Raw genomic sequence first — 12,858 nt, 5'->3', positions numbered from 1 at the left:
AGATGTGTAAAACATGAGACGAAGAAGACGATAAAGTTTTCAATTTAGGAGACGGTGCAGGTGCATGTGATGCTGAAGATATTGTTTGGAGGATATGAGACAGATGAGATTTGGAGGGAGATTGGGAATATGAAGAGGTCGAGGATGGGAGATATGAAGTGGAATCTTGAAGAGGTGGTGAAAGTGCGTCTGTCAGCAGAGCCAACAGAAATGCTGTTGTTGGCGAGTATAAAAAGAGAGTTCTTCCATTAATTCCCCATATGTTCAGCAATGCCAAAAATATCAGATGCAGAAGAATGCTTGAGTGGAGCAGAAGGTGGAAGTTAAGTTTGTAAAGTCAGTGCGCAGGAAAAATGATTGATAATAACATCTCTAATGTCTCGTTCTCACACATGCAAAAGAAAAAGAGTTTGAGGTTTCAGACACTTCGAGCATATATTCTGCAAAAATGTTAATTTCATTATCGAGATGATAAAAATTCCAAATATATATCAAATTGTCTATAGATCTGGAAATGTGCATGTCGGTGTGAAAGATGATGCTAGAAGCAGCTTATGAACAATACGTGCGCGAAGAAACTCCCAACAGTTGTTTTTGTCATATCTGTTTCTGCCTCGTTTATGTTGAAATTTCTCCCTCTCCCGCATTGGCGTCAGTGCCCTTCTCCATTCCAGCTTTCCTCTCTTCTCTCGATGCGATTTCTCAACCCCCTTCACCTGGCTCAGGCGCAGAAGTGGGACATCCCCGAACCCATCACTTCTTCCTGTCTGCTCCGCTCGTTCTCTCTATCCAAAGCTGTTGTCCTTATCCTCCTCTTTTCCATCCGTCTAATGTCCCAAAGCCTATTTTCGGTTCCACTCCCAATCCACTTGTCCGCGATGTCAACGAACCAAATAGAAACGTAGATACTATGGCTGCCGATGGATCTAATCTCATTACATATGAAAGACTTGATCCCTTCTCGTTGCTTGTTTTGTCCCGTACCGTATGAATACGGAAGCGATTTTGATAAAGCTCATCCTATTCTGGTGATTATGGAAGCGTTGCATTCAGTGGCTCCCCTAATCCGTCTCTTGCAGATCCATTCTGGGCTTCAGCTTCTCCTTCAATTTCTCTCGCTTGTCCTCTATTTTTTCTTTGTGCACTTCTTCCTGGTCCTTTTCCTGGTCTTTTTGCTGTATTTCCTTTTCCACTTATTTCTTGTTTCTGCACTGCCTCGACACACACTGCTTTTCATGATCCATATTCTCTCCGTTTTGACTTTCTTTTTCGTTTGCAGCTTCTCCATCTTTGTTTCCACTCTCATATTAATTTTCTGCATTGCTGATCTGCTCATATCTCCAGGGATTATATTAGCGTCAGAGGTGGATGTGGCGATTTTCATTGCCATTGTAATTTTCTTGCAACGTCTTCTCGCCTTCTCCTGTATGCGTGAAATTTGTTTGAATCATCAGCTCCTCCATTCGGCGTTTGTAAACAATGAAAATACTGAACAGCTTCGAATACAGAAATATTATCTCCTTTTGATTTCTCTTTGTCGCAGGTGCATACGACCTTCCCTTCACCCCTTCTCAAATCCTTCAATCTCTCATCACCTCCTCTCTCTCTCTTTCTCTTTCTCTTTCTCTCTCTCTCTCTCTCTTTCTCTCTCATCTTTTCTTCTTCTTTGGAAATCTCTTAACTTTCTTCTTCACTCTTTTCCTCTTTATCTCCTTCTCCTTCTTTTTCTTCTTTCATTATTTCTCCATCTTACTTAATCTTCTTATTGTCATCTTGAAAACTTCAACTTTGCTTATTCTTCATTTATTTGCTCCAAATCGCATGCTTTTTCAATGATGGATAACTTTCGCCTTGCATTCACATTCCTCACTAAATAATCTTTTCTTGCTCTCACTTTCATAAATGAATGAGTTGGAACTAGCAAATATTGTTCATTCACAGTCTGACTTAAATGTTATCTCCCTTCTTCATATTCAAAAATATGTTTTCAATTTTTTCCTTCTTTTTCTTCGATTTTTCTTCGATTATTCTATCACTTTGTCTTTCGATTTTTCCAACATAACAATTATCTTCTCCTTCTTCTTCCTTTCTTTTCTCAGTGATATCCATCTTTCTCTCTATCTCCTTCATCTTCTGCTGCTTTCTTGCCTGCAGCGACAGTCGAATATAATACGATGCCGACGAAGGAGAGCTCATGTACATTCCTGCCAGCGCCAACTGCCCCGCCTCTGTCAGCGCACTCGCATTCCTCCTCTTCCCCTTCACACTCCCATCGTAGAACCACTCATCGTCGCTGTCGTTGTTGCTTTCATTCCTTTCCTCTTCTTCTTTTCCGCCAAACAGCGACTTCATCCGCTCTGCACTCCCCTTCCCTTCTTTCCCGCCATTTTTCTCCTTTCCCTTGTGTTCCCCATTTCCTCTGCTTCCGCTCTTTGTTCTTTCCCATAACTCAAGAAATGACTATCTCCTTTCTTCAATAGCGTCCACTCAATTTCTTTATCCACATGAATCTTTCTCCTCTTCCTTTTCTCATTTCTGCCTTCTCTTGTCTGTATTCTGTCATTGTTCTTATTCGTTGAGTCATTCACTTTGTTTAATTCATCTTTCCCTTGTGCTTCATTCTTTTCCATTCTTTTTCTTTCCTCTGCTTTTTTTGAGCTCACCTTTCTTTTCTCTTTCCTTCCTTCAAATCTGTTTTCTTCCGAATCGTTATTCCCATTCCCATTGATGCATTTCTCTCTGTTTCGGTTGCTTCACTTATTTCTCTTTTTTCATTCTCCTTCTTTTCCTCATCTTTTCCTCCAATTTCCTCCACCCCTTTAACCATCTCTACCCTCATATTTTCTTTCTCATTTATCCAATACACAATATGATTCAGCAACTCTGACTGAACACGATTGGCTTTCGACAGCTCACACAGTTTCAGCCGAGGAAGATCTGACGACTTGATATCTTCTGTATGTTATGGATCAATCAAAGAGATGATTGAACGAACCGAAGAATAGAAAGTAGTTGTTATGGTAGTTACAGAAGAAGAAGAAGAAGAAGAAGCTGTCGAAATATAGGGAGAAATCAAAATTGCTGAGTCCATGAAGATTTCAATGGCAATGACAAAGAAGATTATGCAAATAAATATTTACATTTGTTGTGGTGGTACGTATGAAAACATGATTAAGTTGAGGAAGATGAGGTAGAAGATGAAATGGTGGGATTTGCTGAATTTGATATTAAAGACAGTGAGTTTAGCGATTGAGAAAGAAACTCTGGTGAATATGCCCTGGCATTCTTCTCAAAAAAGTTAAGAAGAAAAGCGAGAGATTCTTTTTTGAAATGCTCATATCACTAGCTTGCTTGAACTTGCCGGCCTTTGTGTGAGTCTGCATAAGACAGAACGCGCTGGCGTCACACCTGAAACAAGAGGAATAGGTATTAATCAACACTACAAAAAATCTCTTCGAAACCCCTGTTCTTCCGAAGCAATTTCGCTTCTACAGGCCATGTGCTCATCTGCACAGAATAAATCCATTCCTTGCACACAGCCCGCAGTTTCCCTGCTCTCTGCAAAACGTTGCATCTTCTTTATCTCCAGCAACCGCTGCAACACTTTTTTGCCTTTCAAACTGCATCATATCACCAACTCCTCTATCAAGTCAACTGCAATCCAGAAGCATCTTCTCTCAAAATTCCATGCTCTATTTTTTCCTCTTTCTTTTTTCCTCTATCTTGTCCCAACTTTTTTTCTCTCATTCATTTTACTCTTTTTCCAAAAAAAAAAAAATAAACAAAATGTGTCACTCTTCATGCGATAAAAATCAATGTATCAATATTTTCTGTTTGTAATTCAAGCAGCCTCATAATTATTTCTTCGTCTGGGTTGCACAGATACATTAGCAAACATTTATAGAGCTCGCAGTGTTTCCCGTCTTGAACGTTCACATTTATCGCATTTCACACAGCCTAATATTAAAAATTCTCTTGTAAATCTGACAGAAATAATCAGCATTGCTCAATTTTAACCAATTCCGTCCATTTCAAATAGAATCAACCGCACACCCTTTGAAAGCAAGAATAATTTAATGAAGCTCAAAATCCAGATTTATTGTTTCAACGTTTCATTTAACCAAATGAAAGAAGGCTGTTCCTTTGTTGTGCTGATGGTTATCTTGATTTTTATGCACAAAGAAGTAAAAGAAGCTAAATGGAGTGGAAGGTGATGAAAATGAAGAATGTTAAATTGAAAACTTACCTGCTTCCCCGTTGTCATGTTGGTTGTTGCTCCGCCTCAATCCCTTTGGTCTATATCCTTGTGTCTTGCTTTGATCCAAAAAACATATTCATGTGTGAAAATAAAACATATGAAAAGAAAAATTAATTTCATAATAATAAAAAAATGTGATATGTTTTCCATCTCATCCAAATTTTAATCGTAATTCATTTTTTTCACTTCTCAAACTTTCTTAATAATTCTTCCTCATTTCTTCGTTTCTCTTCTTTCTTTTCTCTCTATTTTCTTTAAAACATTCATTTGCTTCAACACCATTCACCAAAAAAAAAAATGTTTTTTTTCAGCTCTGCTACTTGTTCTCAAACCTCTATTCTTCAACCATATTGCTTGCTTGCTGTCAGCACTGAATTATTGCCCATTGAAAAACCCTCAATTTTCGAAAATATTCTTATCTTGAAAACAAAAATTTGAATAATGTGAGTTAACTATAATTATCAATATTATTTGGTTGCATTTGTTGCTCATTTCATATTGAACAATATGTCATCTTTTGTCATTCGAAAATCAACTTTATCCACCAAAGCTTCGGCTGCTTGGGAAAGTTTGAAAGAAATATGCGGAGATTCTACAAAGCAAGTGATTATCTACCTCATCAACAGTCACAGAGATGCGTCTGAGGTTATGAACGAAGTTCGTCAAGAGATTGATGGTTTGTTATATTTTTGTTTATTTGATATTTATGATATATGACTATTCTTCAAACAAACTCTTCAAAAAAATAATTTATAATGTTATTGTTATTCATTCACTTTTTTCGATTTCGAAGAAAACAAAAAAATGTTGACTAGTGATTTAGCGATTATTTACAACACTGCGCATCAGCATACGCAAACAATGCTTCTGCAGGCTCTTTCTCGTTTTTTATCATTAAGGCAGCTTTTAAATAAAGAGTTCGACGTTACTCAAGGAAAGTTCAGCTATTCAAAAAGTGTCTTGAAGCGCAACCAAGGAATAATCGAGCAGCCGCAACAACCTAAAATTCCGGAATGCAAGAAAGGTATTTTGTTTTTTTGTTCTTTCTAAGTTCAAATCACAAAAAATTTTTGGGTTGACTGATGGAGAATGGAATGTCGGAAATCAATTGGATGATAGAACATTCATCTGAATTATCATCCAGATTGTCATTCAGTCAAAAGAAAAAAATCTCTTCATCGGAAGCCAAGTATCTGGATGAATCTGCATGGAATGATCTGATTTGTCATGGAGGTGAAACCACTGAACAGAATTTCGTTAATGAAAAAGTCCTGAAAGCTGCTGGAATTATGATTGAATCTCTTCCAGAGCAAGATAAAAAATGCATTGTTCATTCGATGGAGAAGAACAAAAGCAAATCGTTTGATTTTTATTCGTAATTTATAAATTAAACTCTTCACATTTCTTTTTTCAGCAATAACGATTCCAAAAAACAATCCAAGTATCACCATCAACACCAAATAACCACCATCCATAAAGATTTGAGTTTACAAAATAAAGCAAATTCACAGTTACAGACTTCTGGTGTTCAAATGAAATAATCACAAGCAAGTGAAAAATCTTCAATTCATGATTTCAAATTAAGCATTTCTTCTCCTCCTCTTGTTCCTCACACGTTTTGGTCCACTTTTCTTGAGACTAAATTGAGCGATCATCATGATATCGATATTCTGAAAAGCCCGCAAAACAATTCAAAATGTTGTTCATCAGGTTCAAGTCAAAAAAAATAATTATCGGAAAAACGAGATAGCTTATCAAATGAAGTCTTCCCATGCAATCAAAATCATTCAATACGGAAGGATTTTAATATTCCTTTTATGCAGATAACAGTGAACGAACAATTTCAACAATTGTCAGAGTCAAACGTTCAAAACCAGCATCATTCATCGAAAGGAGAAATGAATGAAGATTTTTCTCATTATTCTCATTGTGATCAAATAGTAAAAAGAAAAGGTCTCGAAAATCTCGGAAATACTTGTTACTTCTCGTCATTGCTTCAATGTTTGTCTTCTTTAAAACTCTAATTTGTTCCACAGTTTTTCACAATCAGCAAACAGCAAACAAACTTTCTCACAAGGTCCTTTTCATCGCAAAGTCATCACATACAAATGATTACTCGTCTGCACTCTGGAATCCAGATTTCATATTCGAATGGGATAATTTTTGCAATCATGGACATTTCAATCAACAGAATGTGTCCGAAGCATATTTCAAAATGATTGACCTATTTGATAAATAAGGATGCTCAAACATTGACACATTCACAATTCAAGTCTCGCACAATGAGTTATGCAATAATTGTGGAATATTCCACTCAAAGCAAAACAACTTTGTTTGAAACATCATTATTTCCAATAGCTCGGTAATTGAAGGGCAGAGGAAAGAATTTTCAAAAGAAAATTTTACAAAGGATAACAAAATATTTTGTGAACAATGCCAAGGATTTGAAAACTCGAAAAAATGGACAGAAATCAAGAAATTTCCAACAGTATTGACCATCACTCATGAAACGAAAGATGATAATTTTTCAATCCCTCCCAAAAGTTTAATATTCAGAATGGACAAGTCTTCAAAAACAACTCATTGCGATGATGCAAATGATAAGCTTCATGAGAACGAACTTGTTAATGAAGGAGAATGCATATCATACGATCTGGTCGGTCAAATTTTGTTTAAGCAACTTGACAATTCAAACGGTCATTATGTTTGCGTGAGCAAAACCGTTTTCAATAAAGTTGATCATTGGTTTGTCTGCAATGACTCCACAACAAACGAAATATCACCATCAAAATGGAGAGAAGTTTGGAGACATCATTTTGAAAAAGATTACGTTCCATCCTTTTCTCTGTATCACAAAAACCAGACAATTGCAGCAAAAACATCATTAACAAAAGGTGGGAAAAAAACTGACGAGAATCTTCTATATGATAATTCTCCTCCAACATTTTCACATGCAGAACTTCTTGGAGCAATGAAAAGGGCAAACGCCATTTCATCGAACATTTTCCCCACCATTTCATCTTCGACATCTTCTCTCAGCAAAAAAATTAAAAATGGAATAAAAGTCTTTTCTCCATTTGAAAGGCGTTTAATATTCAAACCAAAGACAACTCTTTGGAAAGAATTCATTATTGAAACTGGAATAAAAGTTTCATTGTCCAGTTTCTATAAATTAACTTCTCAATTTGTCAGGGCAAAAAGGAGAACTGATGTTTGCGAATTGTGTCACAAATACGAGCATTTAATAATAAAGCAGAGATCACTTCAACAAGGGAAAACTCTTTCAAATGAAGAAATAAAGGAAATCAAATTTTTGATACTGCACAAAGCAATTGCTGATTTACAGCGGAGGCACTTTCATCTCTCAATCGATTCATTGAAGGATAATAAAGTCATTGTGTTGTGGGATTTCAAAGAATAGTGGAAATTGCCTCTTCGAAAAGATCAACTTCAACAGAAGTTTTACAACTATCATCAAGCATCTCACCTCTCAATAATCACATATCAAGCTTCTAATTCAAACACATTGAAGAAAACAAACAACTTTATTTCAAACAACATCTCAAACGATCACAATTATATCATTGACTGTTTAACTTCTGTGCTGAAAAGGAAAGATTACGAAAATGTTTCTTCTTTCAAGTTCTTTTGTGATTCTGGGCCTCACAATAGAAACAAATACATATTTCACTTTGTTCTGAGTCCTCAATCAACGTTATTCAAAAATAGCAAATGTGAATTGAACTTTTTCTGTGAACACCACGGAAAAATGAATGTGATTCTGAATTCGGCACACTTGTGAATGTTCTTAAAAACAACATTGAATCGGATGCAATTGTTAGTGAAAAGGATCTAATTGAATTCTTCAAGCAACATTTTGATAATGAAAATAACGTTTCCAATCATCAAAGCAACAGCAAAACAAAACAACATTCAAATTACGAACACATGCCCTATAATTTCATTCCAAAAAGAAAAGTCATTCATCAACGTTTCTTTGAAGAATACATTCCATCGAAAGTAAATACACGATGTGCTTTTGTGATTCCTCATATGAAGAATTATTTGTTTTTTGAACGAAAAGGAAAATCAATTTGTGTATCAATTGTCGGTCATTATTCACAACGTTCATTGATCACAATTAACGGATACTCAATCAAAGAAAAAATACAAAAAGTTAATAAACCAAATTTCTCTAAAAAATATTCCCAAAATTCTGTTTCATTTAATTCTTTTTCAAATGTTTTGTATGATAATCGTGCTAATCTTTTGAAAAATGTTTATTTATTGTTTGATGATTTCAATAAAAACTGTCGAGATAAAAAATTACCCAATTATTTTGCGCATGCTTATCTTATATTCAATCGAAAAAAATATAAGACTAGACAAAACAAATTGACAGCTTTTTCTGTCCAAACTTGGATACGTTGTTTTGCCTCCCAGGTGCACGGCTTTCATTTTCTGATTCAAACAATTTCACGAAAATATGTATTCTTTTTATAATATTGTCTTCATCTTTTGATGACATTTTAATGATTAATGATTAATTTTTATTTTTTTTTTAAGATTCTTAATTCTAATTTATTTTTTGTTTTTATTTTTATTTTCATTTATATTTTTATTTATTATTTGTGTTATTTGAAATTGAATTGGGGAAATAATAGATAGATATGATTATTAATTAATTATTTTGATTTTTTGTTGTATTGAGAAGATGTTTTTTTGGTCAATAATTGAGTGAATGTGCTCTTTATTGAAACAATTATTGATTTTCTTTTGTAATTCGAATTCAAAAGTTTTTTGTTTGGGCTTTGCAAATTGTGCATCTGAGTTCTTTTGTGGAAAATATTATTCGAAGAAATTGAGATGGATTATTTTCTTTTTTGAGTGATATTTGAAATGTTTTTTTTGTATGTTTGGTGTGGAAAGATTATTTGCAAATGCTTTTTTGAACTTTTTGGAAAAGAAATAGTCATCATTGTTATTCTATCATTTGAAGAAGATTAAAAAGATTTATCGTTTTCTGCCTAACAATTAAGTGTTTTTTTCCTTGATTCGTTATCAACAATTTTGTCATTTTCGAGAAATACAAATTTTTTTTTGAACTTTCATTATTCATCCATTCGTTTTCTATCAACTACAATTTTTCTGAGTGTACATAGGAATAAAAGTTTTTTATTTGTCAAATTATCTTATTCAGCATTTTCTTCATCCTCTTTTTTCATCATTTTTTTAAAGAAGATTTCTTAATTTTTTTTTAAAAAAAAAGAGAGATACTGTTTGCGATCATGTGGAAAGAATTGAAAAAGTTGTTTGTTTAATTTTCGAGTATAACGTTATTATTTATTGATAAGGTGAAATGTGCAGTTCAAAAATGGTTGATGATTTTGGTCAAATATTTTCTTTCTGTTTTCATTTGTCAATTTCACTTAAAATTTTGTTGATGTTTTCTTCACTATCAACATTGTTTGAATTTTTTGTTCAATTTAATCGAAACAACAATGTTTTTTTCTTATGTCTTCCATTATACTTTTATTATTTTGTATAAAAGATAATATTTATTTGTTGCATCTGCTATAATTTTGTTTATTAAAAAAATCACACAACGAAAAAAACACTTCAAATAAATTATTATTTTTATTCACCTTTTTTTCCCCAACGATTTCAAGTTTTGATTTTCTCAATAAATTTAATTGAAGACAATAAATCCTTTTTCATTTCTTGAATTCAAAATATCTTCATTGATTGTGAAAAAGATAATGAATGATCAAAAATTTGAATAATCCTTAATTATTCAATTGTTTTTGCAAACGATTAATCAAATAATAAAAATATCGAATTTGTTTTGTATAGTCTTTATGATTTGCGAAGATTAATTATGAAAATAATCCATAATCTTTTTTTCCAACAAATATAAACTTTCATGAAATTATTTTATGATGTCAAAAAAAATTACCCATATGATCATAAATAGACTTCTTTCTAGTTCCAAAACGTGGAAAAAACGCTCTTAAATGTGACAATAGGCCTTCAATCATGTTTGTGCATTCATGAGTCTCTTTGTTCACATACACTTTCTTATGACAGACGGTTTGATGCCCGTATCCAATCGATTCCAAACATGAATATGCTCTTCATTCGTCTGAAATGGTCATTGTTTTCGGCAGAATGTATTTTTGGATTATTGAAATCAATGTATTTTTTTTTCTATTCGGAACAATGGTCACAAAGAAAGATCCTGCCCCTCTGCCTTCGAGACTTTCAGCGCAGCTAAAAATCCATATCTGATCATTCTTTTTCCTTTTTCCATATTTTCGTTTTCTCCATATCGCCTCATCGATTTCAACTGTCTTTCCTTCTCCACCAACAACTCGCTGTGAAGAATTCCATTATTTTGAACAGCACATACAAATGATGCTCCCCCAAAATCCCACCATCTTTTCACCAACACTAAGTACAGTTGACATCATTGTTGAAGGAATTTTCACCAATTGTGCAAACAAATCAAAATATGCAGTTCAAAAAAAGCTTTCAAATTCTTTCAAATCGTTTCTTTGAATATTGACGTCTTTTTTTAAACATTTCGTTCACTTTCGTTATCTGAAATTTGATATTGTTTTAAACAATTCTTTCATTTGGATTCTATGTTTGCGGCACAATATTTTTTTTCTTAAAGAAGCATGAGAATATAATTCCAAGTTGTGTATTCGTTATAAAACACATCATTTTGATCAGATATGCTTTCTGAACCAACATGAACAGAAACAAGTTCTATTTTCTTTTTTTGATCAAAATCAAAAATATTTGAATTAAAGAAATTATTTTTTTTTCAATTATTAACACTAACAATTACAGTTAAATTAAAACAGCACACAGCAACTTCATGAAAATAGGAATGACTATCGGGAAAATAAAGTGGAATTTTTCACAAGAAAATATTGTTCTTTAATGACCGTTTTTTTTTTCAAAATGTGTGTTCATTTTTGAAATCATCTTTTTTCGGTGTTTTTTCTTATGAAAATTCATTGTCATTTGCAAAATAATTTTCATTCAAATTTAATATGTTTATCTTACGCGAATATGTGTTGTTTTGCAACCACTGACAGGAACAATTGGTTTCCTGATGGGTCGAGTTTGATGTTCACGTTATAACGTCAACAATGAAAACAATATAAATAAATGAAATTATTGTTAAACAATAATTCAAATTTGCGAAGAATAAGAATACGTTTTTCCAAAAGGATATTAACAAAAAGTCAAAATGGGAATTATTTGATCATCAGACCGTAAGTGAAGTCAGTGACTTCCAAAAAAAGTCAGTATCAAGTGGAAAAATATTTAGATTTTATTTATGAAACAAAGAAAAGTTCGTCTTTAAAAAAATGAATTAATTGATATGAATCGATTTGAATTATGTGATCCCCAAAAAATCAATAAAAATAAATGGACTTTTTGAAAAAACCAATAATGACGTGGATTTTCAATAAAAGACGGACGTGACAAGAATTATTTAATCTGTAACACATGTCTAATCTATTATTTCAAAATCCAAAGTTTGACTTGAAAGAAAATGAGATGCTTCATTGAAGAGATCTTTAATATTTCAGGGTTCGTATACGTAAATTCATTACTGATGTTCAAACTGTAACTTTTGATGGAAAAAATTTGTTATCAAAAATAATTACCCACAAAGGTGATTTTTTTTGATATCATAAAAAATTCCGACGTTTGATCAAAAAATTATTTCATAAAGGGATAAATTTAAAGAAAAATATTTTTGAAAAATAATGAGAAAATACACATTTATATATTGTTATTGTAAATTATTTGTTAATTTTAATTTGTTTCCAATTGTTTGTATTTCATATTTTGAAAAAAACATAAAAAGTTATTCAAAAAATATCGAAACTTTAATAAACAGAGCAAAATATTAGTTTACTGGATCAAAAAGCATGATAACAATAATCACAATACAAAATTTATCAATATCTTAAATAAAAAAAAGCTGTTAAATTATGATATAACAAAGAAATAAAAAAATTGATTTTAAAAATCGAAGCAAATTTGTTGAAATCAATCGATTTTCCAGTTTTAGCAACTGATTCTCCAATTATCCTTTCTAACAGTTATTTCTCCAAAAATGTGTAGATTTCTTTCCCTTCCAAAAATGTGAAGTTTATTCATTAAGCTTAATTCTATCTATCTCAATTCAGAGCGTCCTGGTTTTTTTCAAAAATTCACATCTTCAATTTCCTTCCCAATCCTTCCATCATGCATTCTTTCCATATGAATTCGCTCTCCCAACTCCATAGCCACCCTGCACAACGAGATATCCCGCTTTCATTCATTTTCATTCTTTTCCGCCGCCTGCCCTGAAAGAAACACAAAAAACATCAAAAGGCTAATATTCATATATAGAAAAATAAATAAAGACCGAACTGCCCTTCGACTGTATTTTGCAAAACACACTCATTTCCACAGCCATCATCATTCAAAATAATTCAATCTCTTCATTTCAGCACCAGAATGGTTGAATCGCAGCATGGAATGCATCTCCACAAAATACATCGTGTATCTCGCTGGAGGGTCTTCTCAGCCCG

General features: G+C 32.8%; 1 protein-coding gene across 1 annotated transcript; it reads right to left on the bottom strand.

Moving 5' to 3' along the window:
* Positions 1 to 1,947: 1,947 nt before the first annotated feature.
* MONOS_8983 (uncharacterized protein) lies at positions 1,948 to 3,574 on the bottom strand (the record flags this gene model as incomplete). The annotated part of the gene is made up of 4 exons (XM_067879438.1): positions 1,948 to 2,437; positions 2,664 to 2,955; positions 3,263 to 3,408; positions 3,462 to 3,574. The coding sequence occupies 4 exons, from the start codon at positions 3,572 to 3,574 to the stop codon at positions 1,948 to 1,950; spliced, it is 1,041 nt and encodes a 346-aa protein (XP_067725133.1).
* Positions 3,575 to 12,858: the final 9,284 nt, after the last annotated feature.

This window comes from Monocercomonoides exilis, assembly GCF_001643675.1.
Source record: "Monocercomonoides exilis strain PA203 chromosome Unknown scaffold30-1206723, whole genome shotgun sequence".
Taxonomy (NCBI): domain Eukaryota; phylum Preaxostyla; order Oxymonadida; family Polymastigidae; genus Monocercomonoides; species Monocercomonoides exilis.
The sequence above is the reverse complement of the archived record's forward strand: the minus strand, read 5'-3'. Positions and strand labels throughout refer to the sequence as shown.